Below are 21253 nucleotides of genomic sequence, written 5' to 3' on the forward strand. Positions count from 1 at the left end.
GGGGCGCAAGGATACTGCCTGGAAAAAGAGGCAATTCTGACCGGGGACATGTGAAGTGGGCACTCTGGGCAGGGTAAGCCGAGTCTGCTGACCTAGCTTATGGTCCTTTGCTTTCTAATCTGGAAGGAGAGGGTTCCCTTGTGAGGCCAGAGTCTTTGTGGAGGAGGGACTCAGAGTGGGGACTTCGGGGCTACACTGTGGACGCCTTTCCTGCTGGAGAGAGAGTGGGTAGCTGGGCTCAGACTGGAGACTTGCTTCTCTTCTTGCTAATCTTGCCAGACTCCCAGCTTTCATGCTAAAGGGCAGAGCGGGAGCTCCCCACCACACATACAGTGCAGGCAAAGATGCAAAGATGCACACATCACCTTTGCCAGATAATGCTTTGAAGATGGTGCATGAGTGTGTGTGTGTGTGTGTGTGTGTGTGTGTGTGTCCTTTTCCGCAGCAGAACCAAGTGACGTAGCTGTTCTTGTGACGGGTTTTCTTGTTATCACCTTGTATGTAGTTAATCTACAAGCCTTTGTTGTAGAACTTGCCACGTTCACAGAGTGGCCTGGGGCTTCTGGGGGAACGTGTGTGCCTGTCTCCTGTGGGACCCAGGGCCATAGGAAGAGAAGCTCGCCAGCTCTGTTCCTAATACAGACTCATCTGTGGACAAAGAGTTAATCTCAAAAGCCTCTGGCACGGTTTTCTCTTTTCTCCTGGCTCTGCCTCCACATAGCGGATTTTTCCCAGGTCCACGGTGGAGCCCAGCTTTTGCTCTCTGCCATTACTGGTTGTCCAGGCATGAATCCAAGATCCCGAACTATTTTAAAACCAAGAAGGACACAGCTAAGTTACAAAGAACTGAAGCCAGGCTTGCTTTTGCTTTCAGCAGAATCAGTTACCCAGAAATTTCAGGCTGCGGGAGCCAGAGTTCCCTCTGTGGCCTTGACCTTGGTTTATTCTGGAGGTGGGGACTGTCCTGTAAAATAGCTTCACAGTGAAAAGGGCGTTTGGTGGAAAGAGCATCTTAGGACTCCTTGACAGAGCATGGGGTGTATTGCATCGAGGAAGAAGCGAAACTTGCCTTTCTTGGAGCTGAAATGAGGCATCTCTCCTCATCTAGGGGAAACCCTGAAATCTCCCAGTGGTTCTCAATCCCTTTGGTAGGGAATGGATCTCCAAGTGACTGAAAGAAACAAGCTTTTCACCAGTGGCTGCAGAAAAGGCAACAGCTTCCTTCCTCGCCTCCTCCCATCACACCTCCATCACACACACCCTCCTCCCATCACACCTCCATCACACACACCCTCTTTAGTTTCTTTCAGAGAGAGCCTAAGCTGTAAATGTGTTCATCAAACCACACCTTCACATTTCCACACGTGCAGTCTCACATATGAGCCACTGACTTTTCAGCGGATGCTATTAATAGGGCAGGCTGTGGTGCTGGGGAGACTCCCTTATGTTGCAAAGGGACCACTTCTTCACCAGGATCGTGAGTGAGTCAAGACATAGGCCAGCCTTGTTTCCAGTGGAAGGGGGTTCCAGAAGTGTTTTCATCCCATCGTCAGCAAGCCTGTACCTGAGGCCTAAGCCAGAGAGAATGGCAGGAGGGTGATTGCTGTGTTGACCAATACCATAGAAGCTCTCAGAAAGAAGGGCTGGGCCTGTAAGAACAGGAAGCTCTTTTTAAACTTTTTTTTTTTAATAATCTTTTTTTTAAATTTATTTTATTTTTGGCTGCGTTGGGTCTTCGTTGCTGCTCGCGGGCTCTCTCTAGTTGAGGCGAGCGGGGGCTACTCTTCATTGTGGTGCACGGGCTTCTCATTGCGGTGGCTTCTCCTGTGTGAACCACGGGCTCTAGGTGTGCGGGCTTCAGTAGTCGTGGCTCACGGGCTCAGCAGTTGTGGCTCGCCGGCTCTAGAGTGCAGGCTCAGTAGTTGTGGCGCACAACTACTGCCTGGGCTCCATCCACTCCGATGACTCCTTAGTTGCTTAGTTGCTCCGTGGCATGTGGGACCCTCCCAGACCAGGGCGCGAACCCGTTTTCCCCTTCATTGGCAGGCGGACTCCCAGCCACTGCACCACCAGGGAAGCCCAGGAAGCTCTTTTTAGAACCGTCTGAGTCACATTTAGTGGTAATGGCTTCATGGCAGGAGGAAGGAAACCCCAGAGATGTTGTTAGTGTTATCCCCCTTTATTGAGGGTCGTGTCATTATCCCTGAGCCCGTCTGGTCTAATTTTAGCTTTAACTACCCCAGAGTGCTGGGGGTTTTAGGTCTGCCTCTCATCAGCCAGGAAGGGTCTCTGGCCTCCTTGGGGAGTGGCCCGCCTCCCGGCTTCCCACGATCAACACCAGCCTTTGGTTCTCCGGGCCGGAAGAAGCTCTGCTGGGGAGTGGGAAGGAAATTCTGCCTGGGACTGGAATGTGGCCCAGGTTATCACTGGGGTCACTCCCCTCCACTTCCTGGCCCAGAGGCCCGAAGCGCAACAAAGGAAGCAAGCCATCCTCAGACATTCCCACTCTCTGTGCCTTCGCAGGGGTGGGTGGAAGGGACCACTCAGAGTCCCAGCGGCTTCTCTAGTAGGGGTGGGGTGGGAGGGGAGCCACAGGCCAGCTGCTGAGGAACGCTGGTGCTCCCAGCCGCCTTCATACAGTCTTTTCAGCCTACACCATCTGCCACCCTCAACAGGCAGGGAAATTTCTCTCCAATTACTGTTGTAGCAGTCTGTCTGCCTGTGCTCTATGCTATCTTTATGTGACTCTGTCTTCTCTCCTTCCAAGGCTGTAAGTTCCTTGCTGCAGTGTGGGGACCACCCCAGAGTCCTAGGGACCTCCCATGGCCCCCGGCACAGGGCTTTGTCACTCTACAGGTTCTCAGGACACGCCTCTCCTTGCAGGAATGCGCTTTGACCTTTTCAGCCTCTGTGCTCCTTTTCCACACTCCTCGGGTTCCCTTGGTCTGGGGAGTCCGTCTCGCCCAGACCTCCCGACTGTGGCTTTACCCCGTCCCTCCAAGGCTGGTGAAATTCAGCAGACCCGTGCGGGCATGTTGCAGGTGTCTAAGGATCATCCCCCGGTCAGGTTGCACCCTCTCCTCCCATTTGCCTTCATGATGGAAACTTCAGCCAGAAAGTAAAGATTCCTGCATGAACCTTCCTAGAGACAGCCATGCGTGGCCCGTGGAACACAGCAGTTGTGCCCTAAAAACTCGACTTAGGAAAGAGAGGGAGGACAAGAAAGAAAAACAGAGATACCCTCTGGTTTGACAGCTACAAGGACGTTTTCTTTCAGAGCCATGCCCCTGTTCCTAGGCCAAGAATGAGTTTGTATTTTTGGTGGAACTTAAAAATAACTGGATTAAAGGGTCAGGTCACCTACTACCCAGGGAAACGCATTTCTAATTTAAATATTGTGGCTTTAGTAGGAAGTAATCTGGGTTATTCAGAGCAGAGAAACCTGCTCGTGCAGCAGGCGCCTGATGTTTGAATAATTTGGGTCACACGGTGCATTTAGGCTAGGAGACTGGGAAGCTGGTGACAGACATTGTCAAGAGCAGGGTAGGGAGGTAGGGAAGAGGCAAACAGCAGACACGTGAAGTGAGCAGAAGCTTCTGCTTCTCGCTTGACCTTGTAGCGAAGGACACCTTTTTGGAGTCCCCCTGGGCCCAGCCAGACCTGCTAAGGAAAACGCATTTCCTTCAAGTTCTTTCCATGCTTGGTGCACCCAGCTGCAGGCCCAGGTACCCGGGGAAGATAGAGCACACTGCCGTCCATGACCTAAGCCGGGCAGGCGTCAGGGCCCTCATGTATTTTCTGGGCAAATCAAACAGGCTTCTAGAATCCCACCTGTGCTGCTGACTCTGGTGCTGGGGAGGAGTTGCAGCCTCGTCCATTGCCACGACTGGGATGTGAGATTTAGTATTTTGCCTCTGGGGTGTCATCAGAGGAAGAAGAGGACCCCCTTCAGAGGCCAAATTCCCAGAATGAGCCAGAGGCCAGCACCTCCATTTCTAGCTGGGGGGTCCTGCAGGTAGAGCAGAAGGTAGGAACTGAAACTAGGTCTCCAGGGAGTCTGTCTCTTGTCCATTCTGAACAAGGAGGGGAAAGGGGTCCTTGACTTCTGAGGCCAAATTGTGACTCTTACGTGACTTCTGGAGATTGAAGTGTGCAGACCATCAGCCAGAAAGCCGAGTAAATGCTCTTCAGATCCATCCACCTTCTTAAGACTTCCCTTGTCGTTCTGGAAGCTTCCAGTCATCAAGAATACCTTTTGAGATACTGGGATAGAATTAGGAAGAACTGGCCTTCAAGTCCTGGCTGTGCCACTTACTAGCCAGGGGACCCTGGGAAGTCTCTCGAGTTCTCTGAACCTTTTATTCTTACCTTAATTATGCCAATTAGCAAAAGCCTCAGGGGCCCTTGGGAGTTAGAGCTAAACTCTAGGAGGTAGGCAGGCACCTGTGGAAGGTGGGATTTCTGATTAGATCCTGGCTGAACATTCTTGGAGTATATACTCCGGATTAGGATGGCTGTCTGCTCCTAGAATGTAATTTAAACTAATTTCAGACACACACAGCTATCTTACATTGTGTCTGCTTGAGTATTTTAAAGTAAATGGTAGACATCCTGACCAGCTGTTAGCTATTCTGGGAAGCCAGGAGGCCGGCAGGTATTACATGCCAGATTGTTAGGGCTCCACCTGGAGGGTTAGCTGGGGTCATCCAAGGATCTCCCACCCGCCCCTTAGCACCCTGGTTTTTCTCTGACCTTTGAAAACCCAGTTTGGTGGTTCTTTCATATCTTCCTGCTTTTTGCATTGGGGCCTAGTCTATTTCAGAAAAGACTTAAAAATCCATTTAATGAATGTGCATTTTGTCTGAATCTGGAATCAAGCTTACCTTATCTGAAACACGGAGAAAATTCTGGTCTTTCTTATGTTCAAAGGGAGCAATAAGTATTTGTTGGTTTAAACATGACATCATTTAATGACGTCAAACGCAAGCTCTTGCCAGATCCTCGCACGGTGGGGATCCCAGCCCACTTTCATTCGCCTGGTATAGTTACAGTGGCTTTGATCACATCCGGCCATCCTGCACAAAGGTAAATTCTTCCTGCTGAGACAGAACTCAGGAATTTGCTCGTTGGTTATACTTGTTCCCTAACTTTACAAAAACTCAGGAACTCTGAGGCAGGACTGTAAATCAGCAATGCAGAGTTGTTTATCTCTTTAAGGACTTGTACCCTGATTAGGGTTTAGAGCTGCAACTCCCTGAGATCGATGGAACCGAGTCTCAGTAACAATTTTCTGAATTAGTGGAAAGGAGCTGGGGCCCCACGTAACTAACAGGAAGGAGAGCCTCTTTCCTGTTTATACCCTCCAGTGTCTAGGTTTTTTTTTTTTTTTAAGGTATTGGAAAGGAATCACCTCAGATTACACTGGGACTCCAAACTTTGCCTGTAATTAGCATTTTTAAAATATTTGACACATCGCAGACACAACTCCATTTCTGACTCAAGGATAAAGTTAGTTTTCTTGACACTGCAAAAATGCACTGTCAAATGCTGTTCTCAGATATTTAAACTTTTGAATTGGGACAGTTGTTGCTAGTTCAGAAAGTATCCTTGGAAAAAGTTGATACAGTTTCTTCAGTTCTTAAAAAAAAGCCATAGGGCATCAGCTCCTCCCTCGTCCAACACTGGGACAGTGAAGCATCCAGGAGAAAGGGACAATGCTGACAGAGTGTTCTCGGAGACGCTGTGGATAGGCTCAGTTCCTCCAATCTCTGTGATCAGCAGCAAGACATTCACATAGGCAAGTTTTTCGCTTCACCTGACCAGACTAAGTAAACCCCAAAATAGACTTAAAGCTTCCTAGGAAGTATGGGAAATCCAGTTTTTGTTAAGAAAAAGGGTGTTGTCTTCTGGAATTTATTGTTGCCGTTAATTACGCCATGACCTACAGAACAAGCCTCCTGCATATTTAATGAATGAATCAATGACTAAATGATCTATAGAATTATTTGCCTTTTAGCTTCTTTTAACGTTACATTGCCCTCTTTCCTCTCATGTCAACTATTGTAAAGTGTTTTCCATTTCAGTAGAGCGATGATTTTTAACCATATTTCAATCTCAGCAGCTTCCTACTATTTTCCTATTCCACCCCCCCTCCCCAAAAAAAAGAGCCAAAGGAGATAGAAGGAAAGCTCTATTATTCCCATGAAGAACATTAGCAGAGAGTCATTGGCCAAATGAGGCCGGGGGTTGGGGGGGGGGGGTTCAGTAGTCTGACTTCACCATAGCAATACCGTGTCTCTTTTTGTTGGTCAGCTTATTCCATTAATAACTTTCCATGGGGTAAGCTAATTTTGACCTAGGTTTTCTTGAGGACTGAATGGCAGCCAGGAAGTTTTAGGCATTCAAATTTCCTGTAATTCTTGAATGACATAGAAGTTACTGAAGTTACTGAATCTCCTTACCAAAAGAAAGTTCAGTTAACTTTTTTTAAAGGACAGTAGCAACATTTTTGCCATGCCTCTTTAGTTCATTCTAAAGACAAAAGAGCCACTAGTTAACAGTGGTCAAAAATGAAGTAAAAACAAAATAAAGATAGTGGAGGTTATAAATAGTAACTACCAGACTTTGACAAAGACCAGATCAAGGCTGGAAGATCCTTTGAGACCAGAAGGTGCTGACAAAGAAGTAATATTCATTATTGTTGCCTATTTCTAAGGAAGGAATTTATATTACTTGATTGATTTTAAGTCTAAAGAGGAATGTGGGAAACACAGTGAAGGAAACCCCCAGTTCATGGGTAACCTTCCAGTTTATGGATGACCATGAGAGTTTTTCAACATTCTGACAGCAATGCAGAGCACATAGCATGAACTTCCACATTTTTCTAGATAGTATGAACAAATCCATAATTGTTCACTTTCCTTGAAAGGATTTTTAAATTAATCCCCTGAGAATCATCCTAAGGTGGTGTTTTAATATTATGTTCTAAGCCTTTAACAATGTTTAAATTTAAATAAAGGAAAATTATACCGTATTGCAATTTTGCATTGTGTTAAGTCAATAATACCAGGCACCCTATAGACCTGAGACTTGAAACACAGCTGATAAAAGTGTTAGTGAAATCCTTGAGGGGAACTCAAATTAAGCTCACAACTACCGCTGAATTATCTGAGACAAACCGGAGTCCTTTGGTATGAAAAAAAAAAAAAAATCCTAGAGTTTGAAAATTAATCTTAACTAATGCCAAATAAAGTGACATGGGATTGATAACTGATGAAAAATATGATGCATTTAAAAACATTAAGAAAATGTAGTTTTTTTATTTAAACACAAAATTGGAGCTGTCACATACAAAGCATTTTAGGAACTAGATAGGAGGGGCCACCATCCACTAGCTTTTCACTCCTTAACCAAGGAGCATTGTTTTGAGAACAGAACTGTGTGGTCAGTGGCTTTGGTTCTGTGTTTATAACGCACATGGTCAATTACAGCCATGGCAGTGTGGCACTGAAGCTCTTAAGGGGCCGTTGAAGAGATCTACTGTTTTCCAATATTTTATTTCGGAAAAATTTTTCAAAAAGTTTCCTGTCTACAGAATAATTGCATTACATCTGGCTGAGAATCATGTTTTCAAGATTTGTTCTTGCCAAACGACCTTCTTTTTATAGTTGGGGACATACAAATAGTTCTGTTACATTTCTGCAGACATTTGCTATGGAATTTTTTGAAAAATTCTGATACAATTGCTATATAATCTCTTCCACTTTAGAAATTATTTGAGCAATGTCATCAGATGATCCAAATCCTAATTTACTTTTAAAAAAAATATTTATTTATTATTTATTTAGGCTGCACTGGGTCTTAGTCACGGCACTCGGGATCTTTGCTGCGGCATGTTTAGTTGCGGCATGCGGGATCTTTAGTTGCGGCATGCAGGCATCTTAGTTGCGGCATGCGTGTGTGATCTAGTTCCCCAAGCAGGGATAGAACCCAGGCTCCCTGCATTGGGAGCGCGGAGTCTTACCCACTGGACCACCAGGGAAGTCCCCCTAATTTAATTTTAAATGTAAAAATGGGACTAGCATTTATTGAAAGTTCTCTGGACACCAGGTAAACCAAATGGAATCTGTAAAATTGAGAAGGTTTAGGTACCCATTACTGCAACAAAATGAATATATAAAGGATTTTTTAGAAGAGAAACTTCTATTCAAAAGATTCTGTCATTGTGGTTTCAATTTTCCTTCCAGTTATCAGCTAATGTCTGAAGTTCATATCCATAAGCGATGTGGTCTCTAACCCTGACTTCTGTTTTCTCTTTTTTTCCAGAAGGCTCCCGAGCTTTCCGAGGATGATATCCGGCTAAAAAACGAGAGAGACAACTGTAGTGGCAACCCTCTGGAGCCTGCCACCAGCTCGCTTCCCCCAGATCACAAAAACATGGAAATTGAGGTCTCTGTTGCAGAATGTAAGAGTGTTCCCGGAATCACCTCGACTCCACATTCCATGGACCACCCCTCCCCTTTCTACTCACCCCCCCACAATGGCCTCCTCGCTGAGCACCATGAATCTCTGGATAATGACGTGGCCAGAGAGATCCGGTATCTAGACGAGGTGCTGGAGGCCAGCTGCCGCGATTCTGCTGTGGACGGAACCTACAACGGCACGTCTTCCCCAGAGCCTGGAGCAACCATCTTGGTGGGCAGCCCAAGCCCACCTGCCCACACGGCCGTCCAGCCGGAACCCACCGAGGGAGTGGCTGGCAGGCAGGCTCTCCCTCCCCTTGAGCTCCATCAGAGCACCTCTGACACCATGGCAGAGGGGGAAAGAGCCAACGGCCACCCCCCCGACCAGCCCAGAGACCTGCCGGGGGACAGCCTGCAGGTGCCCGTGAGCCCCAGCTCCTCCACCAGCTCGCGGTGTTCCTCCCGAGATGGAGAGTCCACGCTCACCACGCTGAAGAAGGAAGCCAAGTTCGAGCTGCGTGCCTTCCACGAGGACAAGAAGCCCTCCAAGCTCTTTGAGGACGACGAGAGTGAGAAGGAACAGTACTGCGTCAGGAAAGTGAGGCCTTCAGAAGAGATGCTGGAGCTGGAAAAGGAGAGGCGAGAACTCATCCGGAGTCAGGCCGTGAAAAAGAATCCTGGCATCGCCGCCAAATGGTGGAACCCTCCGCAGGAGAAGACCATTGAGGAGCAGCTGAACGAGGAACATCTGGAGTCGCACAAAAAGTACAAGGAGCGCAAGGAGAGGAGGGCGCAGCAAGAGCAGCTGCTGATACGGCAGCAGCAGGCCTCACCGCAGCCCTGCACGGCCCCTGCGTCCTCTCCAGAACGTTCCAGCGCGACTGACAGCGCAAAGGAGGACATCGTCACGGAGCAGATAGACTTCTCCGCGGCTCGCAAACAGTTCCAGCTGATGGAGAATTCCAGGCAAACGGTGGCCAAGGGCCAGAGTACACCCAGGCTCTTCTCCATCAAGCCCTTCTACAGACCTCTGGGGCCAGCCAGCTCAGACAAGACACTGACCATCTCGAGACCAGCTTCTGTCGGGGGACCTCCCGAAGACTCCTCAGCAGCCAAGGGACAGAAAGCCCACTGTGCCCTGGAGAGCCAGTCTTCTGGGGGAGGGGGCCAGGGCAGCACGGTTCCTCAGGGGAAGGAAGGGCCGTACAGTGAGCCCTCCAAACGCGGGCCCTTATCCAAACTGTGGGCAGAGGACGGCGAGTTTACAAGTGCCCGGGCTGTCCTCACCGTGGTCAAGGATGACGAACCTGGGATTTTGGATCAGTTTTCAAGGTCAGTCAATGTCTCTTTGACTCAAGAGGAACTTGACTCTGGCTTGGATGAGCTGTCGGTGAGGTCCCAGGATACCACCGTCCTGGAGACCCTGTCCAATGACTTCAGCATGGACAACATCAGTGACAGTGGGGCCTCCAATGAGACAACCAATGCCCTCCAGGAAAACTTGCTGGCTGATTTTTCTCTGCCCCAGACTCCCCAAACTGACAACCCCTCAGAGGGCCGAGGAGAAGGTGTCTCCAAGTCATTCAGTGATCATGGTTTCTATTCCCCTTCGTCCACGCTGGGAGACTCTCCGTCGGTTGATGACCCCTTGGAATATCAGGCTGGTCTCCTGGTGCAGAATGCCATTCAACAAGCCATAGCCGAGCAAGTGGACAGAGCGGTGTCTGAAACCAACAAGGGTGGAGTAGAACAGCAGGAACCTCAAGCAAGTCTGGAGGAAGCTGGAACTGGGGCTTCCAGCTCAGAGAAGCCGCAGAGCATGTTTGAACCGCCTCAGGTGTCCTCCCCTGTTCAAGAGAAAAGGGATGTATTGCCAAAGATTCTGCCTACTGAAGACAGGGCGCTCAGGGAAAAGGGGCCCTCCCAGCCACTGCCGGCAGTGCAGACCAGTGGCCCGATAAACATGGAGGAGACCAGACTGGAAGGGAGCTACTTCAGCAAGTACTCAGAGGCAGCTGAGTTGAGAAGCACAGCCTCACTCCTGGCCACTCAAGAGTCCGATGTGATGGTTGGGCCCTTCAAGCTGAGGTCCAGGAAGCAGCGGACTTTGTCCATGATCGAAGAAGAGATCCGAGCAGCCCAAGAAAGGGAAGAGGAGCTGAAGAGGCAGAGACAAGTCTTGCAGAGTACCCAGAGCCCCAAGGCAAAGAATGCCCCATCACTGCCCTCCCGAACATCGTGCTACAAAACTGCTCCAGGTAAGTGAAGTGCCGCGGACCAGAGACAGATGCTGCAGAAATCGGTGTTGCTGATTCCAGCTTTCAGGGTTGTATATGTGTGGACCCTCCTCTGTGTGTGGCTGGAGTCGGTGTCAGGGGGACACTGGAATGGGGGTTTCAGTGTTCGGAGACACACATTGGGAGTGTCAGAGTGTCCTCTGGAAGAACCCTGAGCCTAGACGGTGTTTGCCATTTCCCAAAGGATGTAATAGTTCCTTTCTTGTCCTTCTGCTGTGGTCTTGGTTTACTGTGGAGAATTGTTCTCTTTTATTGTTCTCTCTTGGCTGAGGGAGAAGCTATGTGTGGCACAGACCCAGAGTCGGCCCTTGGGTTGACTGTATTGATGTCAGTATCTGCAGTTAAATCAAACCTATCTGATTTGGGGATGTCTTCTCCTAACCCCTTCTGAATGCTGAGTGTCTTCCCAGCAATGACAGTTATGGGTTGGTGTTGCAGATCTACCCATAGAAGATGTTTTTGTCCACCTTCTGTATAATTGATCTTTATGGATTTGTCTTTCTTTAAGTCTTTCTTTAAGTCACCATAAAGCAATTACTTTGGAATCAAGGTGGTCTCATCTATTTGTGTCCTGTGATCCTTTTGGAGAAGTTGAGTTACTATATGTAAAGACAGTCCTCTAATCTTCTCCCATTGCCTGGACAGTCCCTATCTTGAATACTTTTTGTATAGATGGTTGATGTTTATTACAGTGGTAATTATTGTTGCTACTATTATGGATAACATTGTGATGAGTAATTTTTATTTCTCATTTGGACATGATGGCACTTGGGGAACCACACATCCTACCAAAGAGAAGAGCTGCTCAAGGTGTGGTCCAAGTTAGTTCATGACTATTCCTGATCAATGCTAAGTACAGACACAGGGAGTAAGCATTTGAAAACTCTTGGAGCAATTTGATAGTGTCCTCAAATGAAAGTGTGGGATTTTGTATTTTTTTAATGGATGGTCCATAATAGATTGGGCAGAAAAAACTGTTCCTTCACTAGAGATAATTTAAGAAGTGTTGCCTTAACATATAATTACTGGCATTTATCTTGGTCCATCCAGATCTTAAACCCGTTGACACTTGGCTTCCATCAAATCTATAATAACACAAGTTAACTCTTCCCATTATTAACTTTTAAATTTGAAATAATCTCAAAGCTAAAGGAAAGCTCCCTAGTTAAATACAAATATCTTTTTTATTCTGAATTAAGAGTAAATTGCCAACATGATGCTTGATCACCCCCAATTTTGTAGAATGTCCCTCAGTTTGGGTTTGTCTGATGTTTTCACATGATTATGTTCAGGTTATGCATGTTTGGTAGGAATACCACAGAACTGATGCTTATTCTTCTTACAGCATCCAATCAGGTAGTACATGGTGTCAGTTTGTCCCATTACAGGGACAGATGTTAACTTTTTTCACATGATTCTAATTTTGATCGCTTGACTGAGGGCTTCTGTACAACAGTTACTTTTTCCCTTTGTAATTAACAAATATTTTGTGGTGAGATGCTTTGGTACCATGTAATCTTCATCCCACTCCTCTTCAGACTTTAAATCTATCTATCTATCTATCTATCTATCTATCTATCTATCTATCTATCTATCTATCTATCTATCTATGACAGACGGTCTCATGGATTCCTATTATATTTAGTGGGTTATAATCCATTTCTATTGTTATTTTTATCCTTAATTGTTCAAATATAGTTCACAGGAGCCCTTTCAGGCTAACTTCAGTGTCCTTTTGACATGTCCCCATTTTTCTTTGGGCACATCTTTACTTTCTGGTGCCACAAGATGTTCCAATCTCATCTTATACTTTCCTAACCCTGAAATCAGCCTTTTCAACAAAGAGCACTAGTTCCTTTTAGTGGAGAGTGGTATTTAGAAACCAAAGTCTGAGTGTTTGATGTGCTCATTGCTGTTGGATAGGCACTGCTCTCAGGCACTCGCAATGGTCAGAATTAGAGAATATACACACATTCTATCTATCTATCAATTGATTGATAAATCAATCTATCTATCTACCTACCTATCTTGAAAACCATGAGCTCACCCTGATACCGTTAATTCTACTCTAATACCACCGGGTTCATTTTCTCTCTTTCCATATTTGTAACCTCCTCCTTGACAACAAGGTACCTGGTTCCTATTATCCCAATATACTTATTATTTGATCAAACCCCTCCCCCCTTATGGAACCAATCTACTATTTTCCTCACCAAACATGGGTTCAAGTGTCACTTTCTGGGTGGCAACTGCTGTTTCCTGTCACCAACACCCTCTTCACCCAGCTTGGGCTCCAACATCCTGTGCTGGGTCACCCGTCTCCCTTCCCACCCTGCTCTGGCTCCAGCACACCACTCTGGGCCACTGGGGTTCCTCCCACCCTCCCTGCAGGCACTCATCTTGTTCAGCCCCACCTAATAGCTTTTGGACTAAATTATTCAGGAAGGAAAGGGAAGGGAGCAGGAAGAGGGATAGCATGGTGACTTTCTTGATATGTTTTTTAATGCCTTCAGGTCATGGAGCAATGGCCAGCTGAGTGTTTGAGGCAAAGAAAACTTTCAGAAGAGGCTATTTGTCTATGCTTAACAGTGACTGGTTGGCTTTTCCCAAAGATCCTTACTTGTCGAGTTCACTTTAAAGTCTTGTTGTGGGCTGGCTTGGCACAGAGATGCCAGCTGGGCTTTCTATATGGTATCCTAAAAAAAGTTTTGGTACCACTTGAAGCCCAGTCTGGGGAGCCTGCTTTACAAGTAAGTGATTGTAAAGAGCCTGCATAAGAACCTGCAGCTTCACTGGTGGAGGAAGTCTCTGTAGTCATCTCAGCAACTTCCGCTCACATGGCAGGCAGATTCCATGGCTCTCTTATCAGTTACAGCTGCCTCCACTTACCTAGCCCTCCCTTTATATTATTTCATTATAGAACCTTCTCTACACTGCATATGCTCAGTGGTATTTTCAGTTTTCTTCACTCCATCTCTAATTACACACCTTACCATATTGCTCCATACTTTACTTCTAGCACACAAACAAAAATTAAGACATCTCAACACTTTCCTCTAGTTCCCTGACCTGCTGTGGTCCGTCAGGCTTCCCGCCAGGCTTAAAACAGGACAAAGTCCTAATGTTTGCCTTCAGCATCCCAGTAGCCCCGTACCGATTTCCCCCGTACTTCCTCCTATGCTAATGCTGATCTCCTCCCCCATATCCCATCCCCATAGGCTTGATTTCTGCTCCTTTAGTAAGATGGTAGTTCATCCATGCAAGTCTGCACCCTGCTTGGGTCTGGTTGTCACATTGACCACAGTCAAGATAACGTGTGTGCAACTCATTTCTTCACACTTACCTCTAGAACATTGAAAGTAGGTGGCAGGGCTTCCCAGAATTACAACCTGGATTGAAAGAAGCTGAATGCAAAAGGTAATTTTTTTCTATCCATGCCTGGAAACATTTAGAGTAATGCTTAGCCAGCCAGCTTCCAAGTTCGTGATCAGGAAGGAGGCTGACACATCACTCTGAGCGGCCAAACCGGACCTTTCATGGCCAGGCTCAGAACTGCTGGCTCCAACTTTGGTTTTGTGAATGGAGATGTTGCTGAGTTCCTACTGTACTACTCCCCATTTCATGCCAGTAGAGGTGACTCAGCTGGGTCATTGCATGACACAGAACGACAATTTGATATTAGGTGATGAAAAATATAATTTTTAACATCTCCTCTGGTAGAAATTATGCTGGTGACATGTTGGAATCCTGAAATCTTAAGGCAAATAAAATCCACTGAGAGCCAAGATGTGATAAGGAAAGAGAAGTGCTTTCCAACCATTTCCCAGGTGTTGAAAAGATACTTGTTTTTGCTTTTGGTTCCCTTGCCTTTCGAGATGGAAGATGATGAGATTTCTGTTTTTAAAAGGATGTAATCCTTTTCAAAGACCGATTATTAGGAAAAATTATATGGAAATTTAATCTTGTTGGTTCTTGCATGACTTTTAACAGAAGAAGGTCCACTTAAATAGGGTTTGTGTGGCATTTGTTCATACAGAAGTGAACAAGGCAGATAAAGTCCCCGCCCTCAGGGAACTTATAGTTCAGTAACAGAAACATCAAACAAAGGTGGCAATTTCATAACAGAGAAGCGTGGAGACCTGTGGAAGAACAGAGCAAGGAAGACCGCCTCACTGGGGGGATAAGGAAAGTCTTCCTTTCTTGGGAAACTATCATCTAAGCTTTGAATTGAAGGAGTTGGGTTGGGTTCAGGGGGTGGGGGAGATTGTTCCAATTAGAAGGAAGGGCACCTACAGAGGCCCCAAAGGAAGAGAACTTGGCACGTTTGAGGTGCCTAAATAAAGTTAGGGTGGGTTAAAGGAAGAGATTTAAAACAAAACAAAAGAAAGTTGATCTGGAGCCAGACAGTGAAGAGCTATGTAAATCATGTCAAAGGTTTTAGATTTTAGACTTTATCCTGTGGTCAGTGGGAAGCCAGTAAGGATTTTCAAAGGGGTAATTATCTCCACAAATCTCCAAGCTGTCCTGCCTTCATCCATGAATTGATGAATTAAAAGTCTTCCTGCTTTCCTGCGTCCATTCCACCGGCTTTTTTTCTATGTACGTCTAAAGGCCGGCCGCCATCTTGACGAGTGCCCTGGGTTATGGGAGAGGCCATGCTCTCAAGAATGAACACATGTGAGCCTTCTCTTGACGGTACTTAGAAGTAGAGAATAAAGGAAGCACTTAGGCAGGTGCACGAGCCTGATTTGAAGGTGTAACCCACGCACTGCTGTAAAACGCCCTTGAGGAATGAGTTTGGGAAGAAAACCCAAACATTTTACCGAAGTTACAGTTTAGACCTGTTAAAACGTCTTTTCATAGGAAGGGTATCAGCAGACAGTTCTCTCTTTAGTGCCTGTGTCTATTATTAGATATCCTGGTTTCACTTCCAAGTTCTAGGCAGGCCGGAGAAACCCAGCTAGTTAGGTGATGATTAGCTTAGGTTTTGGAACTAGTTTGCATTTTCATGCCAGGTGTCGAGTTGATTTACCAAGTCAGACAATTTGCCCAGTGGGACATTCTGGAGAGCGGTCAAGGAAAAGATGTGGATATTGAGTCCCATAACTTGTCTGTTTAGGTCTTTTAATATGTGGAAAGATAGTTATACATCTTATAAAAATAAGATTTCCAAGGTGTTTTGACTTCTGTTGTCAGTTTGAATTGACTGCACATGTGATGTTCATTACATTATTATAAAGCTTATTGACTGGGCCTTTTTTCTTTTCCCTTCATTATCTCCCAATATCACAAAGAAAACTCCTTTAGTTAGAAAAAAAATGTTTATATCAACACAATATTCAGGCAGCAGAGCTTGGGGCCTTTGTTCCATGCTGAATTAGAGCTGAATGAGGCCAAGTCTCACTTGAGATGCCCTCAGTCCTCCACAGTAGAAGACCTTGGTGTGGGTGACTGACGGAAGGATTCCCTCCCAGGCCCAGGTGAGAGAGAGCTCTTCTTCAGGAGTGTACAGTGTTTCCCTTTCCTGCCGGCAGGTACAAATTGTGTATCTTATAGGGGCACAGCTGGCTGTGTGAAGGTTCTAAAGCTGAACGTGGAGTATCCTACAGATGATTATGTATACCGCCAAGTTCCTTGAACATTCTCTGGTGACCGAAGTATAATCACAGTAGCTGCAACTCACCAAGACCTTAAAGCCCAGTACTATAATTCACACACAGTTTTCTCATTTCTCATTTTCTCATGTAACCCTCCCAACAGCTATCTGGGATAGAATCCAAATTACCCAAACTCTTGAGATCAGATATATTCCACATTTTTCTGATTTTAGAAAGGCCGTAAAGTGTCCATACCATTATTTAGAAAAGCAATGCAATGCATGTACTATTATTGAACACACCCAGTGGAGTCTGGGGCTGCACCTGTCATCAAATTCGATTTCTGCTGTGAAACTTAGAGTTTGTTCTATTAAGTGGGATAAATAAAGACCAAGAAGAACCTCATGCTGGTTCACCTCGGGTTTTGCTGCCAAATAAGTTATGATAAAACTTAGTTTTAATGGTTCCTCTGTGCTTTCAGGACTTAATTTCAGTGCTCCAAATTACAACAGTCAAATTGCTGACGCTGTCCAAAGATCTGGGCAGATGGCGAGGGACTAGCGTCGTCCGTGTCAGCCATTTAGCCTGGCTGCTCTTGTGAGTTCTTTCTGAAAGTTCATGCCCCAGGAGGAAGCTCAGTCATTCACTCTGCAGACAGGCTTATTGCCTGAAAACTTTGAAAGGACTGGGAGCTCAAGCAAGGAATCCATTTCTTAATTCGAGGATGTGCGGGGATAAGTGTTCACTCCACTACCTGACCAGGTTAGGTGGAGTAGGGCCAACGCTGGCCAAATTCATTTACTGGTGGTCATTGAACACCATGTCTGCTCTTTGCTGTTCTCCTTTGCTCTTTAAGATTGTTCCTTCTGGGGCTTCCCTGGCGGCACAGTGGTTAAGAATCCGCCTGCCAGTGCAGGGGACACGGGTTCGAGCCCTGGTCCGGGAAGATCCCACATGCTGCGGAGCAACTAAGCCCGTGCCCCACAACTACAGAGCCTGCGCTCTAGAGCCCGTGAGCTACAACTACTGAATCCTACGTGCCTAGAGCCCGTGCTCCGCAACAAGAGAAGCCACCGCAATGAGAAGCCCGTGCACCGCAACGAAGAGTAGCCCCCACTCACCGCAACTAGAAAAAGCCGGCGTGCAGCAATGAAGACCCAACGCAGTCAAAAATAAATAAATAAAATAAATTAATTTATTAAAAAAAAAATTGTTCCTTCTGCCTTGGATCAGAAACTCCCTGTATTTTTATCTATCTGAACCCAGTGAATATGTTCATTTTTAAAAGCACATGCCATTTGGGAAGGAATTGGTAAGAAAAGTTTAGGTCGAAGTAGGGTTTGGCAAGGGGTGAAGGTTGAAGGTGTTCAGTGACGTCAGAACTTCTCAAGTTACAGAGTTCAAAGTTCTTTTTGGACATTGCCTTCAATGGTTTGAAAAGGGCAACTGTCATAGTTAAACCCATCACCTTCACTCCTGAGAAGATATAGACCGTGGTCTTTCTTCTGTGACAAGCCTATGGTCATGGCTTCTGGGACGTAGAACTTTGGAGAAGAACAAAACTTCCTACCATTCCGTTTTGTAACAGCTTCTGCTGTCACTGCTGATTGTGCTGGGTCTTCTGGTACACACAGTGTCTGGGTTGTCCCTTGCTTTGCTGGGGACATCACATGGTGGCCTTGTTACTTGCCCTTTACCCATGCCTGGCTACCCCACGCTCCAAGTTAAGGAGAGCTGCTTCCAAAAATTCAGACTCAACTGCTCAACTGTGTGAACCTACATACAAAGAAACATGCAGTCTTGAGCTGAGAACGAAAAGATGATCAAAGGACCTAATTCTTGTAAGATCCCTGCTCTACGCCTGGTAAGAAATGTGAGCTAATCTAAACCAGGCCTGGGAGCAGGATGGCCCCCGTGACTGCTGGAGTTTAGGGCAGGATATGACAGTCTCTTACTAACCATGGCAACTTGCCGTGAGCTTCCCTAGGGAGATTGGTGTTTCAGAGCCACTTCATCTTTGTAAATAAGCTACTTACTACTTACGGGGTGGAGGACTGGGGGTGGTGGTGGGAAGAGGGTGCAGGACAGGCCATTAGAGCACCAAAGAACACATTCATGTTACATGTAGTGGTATTTTATTTCTCATGACCTTGAATGTAAAGTTCAAAGGTTTCCCCAAAAGTTATATGCATCTGACATCACAGGTATTCTCAGTCTCTCTGTCTTTTATTTCTCATTACTCAAATATAAATTCATACCAAAGCTGGCCAAGGAGAATTACACATGTGCTTAAATGTGACAGTCATTTTTCTGGATTCATATCTAAAGTTCGAATCCTGACACCACTGCTTGTTAGCTGTGTAACTAACTTACTTCACCTCTCTAAACCTCAGTTTCTTCATCAGTAAAACGGGAATAAAATAGTACCAACCTCATCAGTAAGTTAGTACAGTCAGTGCCTGGTGCACAAAAGGCTTCCAATAAGAGTTGTTGTTATTGCAGGGTTTTTTAAAATTAATTTATTTATTTTTGGCTGCATTGGGTCTTTGTTGCTGCGCACGGGCTTTCTCTAGTTGCGGCGAGCGGGGCCTACTCTTCCTTGCGGTGCACGGGCTTCTCATTGCGGTGGCGTCTCTTTGTTGCGGAGCACGGGCTCTAGGCGCGCGGGCTTCAGTAGTTGTGGCACAAGGGCTCAGTAGTTGTGGCTCACAGGCTGTAGAGCACAGGCTCAGTAGTTGTGGTACACGGGCTTAGTTGCTCCGCAGCATGTGGGATCTTCCCAGACCAGGGCTAGAACTATGTCCCCTGCATTAGCAGGCAGATTCTTAACCACTGCACCACCAGGGAAGTCCCGTTATTGCAGTTTTTGTTCTAAGAAAAGACCTAGAAAACCTTAGCAGAGTTACTTATGAGTTATTCTTCTGCAGCTACTGGAACCCTGATGTAAATGACACAACATGCTTTATAAAATTGCTTTCTAGTCCTAGCTGAGATTTATTCATAGTTACTTCTTTAGAATTAAAGTTTCTCATATAAAATCAGAGTTCAAGAATTAGCTTTCAGGAGTCAGCTGTGATTTCAAAAAACAAAGGCCATTATTAAGCATGTTGGGTGACAGTGAAATTACAAATTACCATGAAAATATTTTCTTTTTTGGGGAGGGGGTGATAATGTTCGTAGAGCTAAGCTCACTGTGTTGGTAGAAATGTGTTTAACCAAAAGATCTTGGCGGGGCAATTGCTACTTACCATGAGTTTCATCCTTACTGTTTTAATTAAATTTTTTTCTTTTTTTAGTCTTAAACTATGCTTCCCCTGCAGATGCAAAACTCTTTCCTTCTCCAGTTTTCATTTTCCAGTTCTGTTCAGAGGAATGATCCAATATCGACAACTCATCCAACATTCCACCATACCTTGAAGTAATAATATTTGGAAGTTTCTCAGACTTGTGTCACCACGCAGGGGTATTTCTCATTTCTGAGCTAGGCTTATAATCTGAAGATTCATATCATTGCATTCTCCCACCCCTGGGGCCTTCAAAGGAGGAGATGAAAGGACCAGGAACTAGCTCTTAGTGTGTGGGTCATAGCTGGAACCATACAAGCCCATGGACTCCGGATCTGACAGGCAGGATATTCCCTTGTACTGGGAGGAAATGGAATTTAGAATGCAAGTCTGAGCTCCTTTCTTTCTGGTGATCTGCGAGTGAGTCGTTTAGATGTTTGCAAGCTCACCCCAAGGCTCCGTGAAGAAAGGAGATCATTGAAGGAGGCTTGGGCCAAGGCATGTTATCTGGTGGGCGTCTTTGTTCGGTTTGGTTTTTAAATAAGAGTGGGTGATGGCTTTTTCTTTTCTTTTGAGAAATGTAGAAACAAAGGATCTTTGATTTTTAAGACGTCAGACGCCATGTGTATAGAATATAATAATCACCAAAATCCTAATGTTTGACCAAAATAATTTTCTTAACTATGGGAATCCACCCTCTTGGCTTTTTAGAAGTTAGTCCTCTTCTTATAGAGGGAGGGTGTGGGCTGTCATGGATGGCAGCAGCTGTGTACTGAGGACATGCAGCCCTCGCTCTAGTTCCCTTGGGTGGGAGGAATTGCGGGTTCTTCTCTCTGCCCCCATCAGCACAGGGAAATCCATCTTGTTTGGAGAATCCAGAAACGCAGTCAAGGCGTGGCTTTTTCTCTCTGGACAAGGCGTGGCTTAACTACTTATAATAAACAAACAGGAAACACAAATTCATGTTTCCTAGTTTTTTCTTCCACTAATCATGGGAGACAGCATTTACTAATTTGGCGTGAAATTCTGCTTCCCCCACTCTTCTCCTTAGTCTGCCTGTGAGAGTCACCAGTGAATGTGACCAGTGCTTCTCTGAGGCCCCAGGAGGTGTCAGCTCAGTAGCTCCCGTGGGCCTGTGTGTGCTGCCTGGTGAGACAGAAAGGCTTCCGGATCTGCCTGGTCCATGAAGGTTAAAGCCCCAGCTTTATCTGCTTTTCTTAGCATGTGTGGTAATACTTAAAAGAAAAAAATTCTGGTTTGTTTTATAATTTAAAATTAATTCATGCTTATTGTAGAAAAAAACTTGGAAAGTAAAGAATAAAGATAAAAGGCAAAGTGATTCATAATCCTAACTACTCCCTGCCTAGTTTTTCTCATGCACACATGTGCCTGGAAGATAACATTGGGTCTACATGTGTATTAGTTTCCTATTGCTGCTGTAACAAATCACCACAAATATAGTGGCTTAAAACAACACAAATTTATTATCTTATAGTTCTCGAGGTCAGAAATCTGAAATGTGTCAGCTATGGACTGAATTGTGTCCCCTCCCAAATTCAGTATGTTGTTGAATGCCTAACCCCCAATGTGATGGTATTTGGAGACGAGGCCTT

At 45.7% G+C, this 21253-nt stretch overlaps 1 protein-coding gene across 7 annotated transcripts in view; it reads left to right on the forward strand.

The window, feature by feature from the left end:
• The window catches only part of PALM2AKAP2 (PALM2 and AKAP2 fusion), a 502216-nt gene that overhangs the window by 460525 nt on the left and 20438 nt on the right, over positions 1-21253 (forward strand). For all 7 annotated transcript variants that reach the window (XM_036854498.1, XM_036854497.1, XM_036854502.1 and 4 more), the window contains one exon: positions 8326-10720. In XM_036854498.1, the coding sequence (XP_036710393.1) occupies positions 8326-10720 (2395 nt within the window). The remainder of the gene's footprint in view (positions 1-8325; positions 10721-21253) is intronic.

This window comes from Balaenoptera musculus, chromosome 6, assembly GCF_009873245.2.
Source record: "Balaenoptera musculus isolate JJ_BM4_2016_0621 chromosome 6, mBalMus1.pri.v3, whole genome shotgun sequence".
NCBI classification, from domain to species: domain Eukaryota; kingdom Metazoa; phylum Chordata; class Mammalia; order Artiodactyla; family Balaenopteridae; genus Balaenoptera; species Balaenoptera musculus.